Here is a 421-nt window from a genome sequence, read left to right on the forward strand (position 1 = left end):
TCACAAATGTCGGGGCGCACACACAAGTCCCAAGTGCGCATCTCGGGGGGCTTTGGGGGGCTGGGGGGACACGCGTGGGGGGGGATCCCTGTCACGGTCCCCACGCGTGTCGCGCTGCCCGCACATGTCGGGGGTCCCCACGCGGTTGTTTTCCGGGGGGGGAGGGTTTGCATACAGGTACCCCCAGGCCGGGGTGGGGGGACACACCTGGTGGCACCCAAACGGCTCCGGGGGGGGGCACCCGGCCGAGATTTGGCGCCCCCCGCCCCCCCCCCCAGGGGGTCCCCACGCGGTTGTTTTCCGGGGGGGGAGGGTTTGCATACAGGTACCCCCAGGCCGGGGTGGGGGGACACACCTGGTGGCACCCAAACGGCTCCGGGGGGGGGCACCCGGCCGAGATTTGGCGCCCCCCGCCCCCCCC

At 73.2% G+C, this 421-nt stretch overlaps 1 protein-coding gene across 1 annotated transcript in view; it reads right to left on the reverse strand.

Moving 5' to 3' along the window:
- Nucleotides 1–104: 104 nt before the first annotated feature.
- LOC121350493 (leucine-rich repeat and fibronectin type III domain-containing protein 1-like) overlaps nucleotides 105–421 on the reverse strand; it is a gene marked incomplete at its 3' end in the record, with an annotated part of 3,296 nt that continues 2,979 nt past the window's right edge. The window contains exon 3 of the mRNA XM_041461865.1: nucleotides 105–207. Coding sequence (XP_041317799.1) covers nucleotides 105–207 — 103 coding nt within the window. The remainder of the gene's footprint in view (nucleotides 208–421) is intronic.

Source organism: Pyrgilauda ruficollis, unplaced genomic scaffold (genome assembly GCF_017590135.1).
Source record: "Pyrgilauda ruficollis isolate IOZ18807 unplaced genomic scaffold, ASM1759013v1 scaffold1560, whole genome shotgun sequence".
Taxonomy (NCBI): Eukaryota; Metazoa; Chordata; class Aves; order Passeriformes; family Passeridae; genus Pyrgilauda; species Pyrgilauda ruficollis.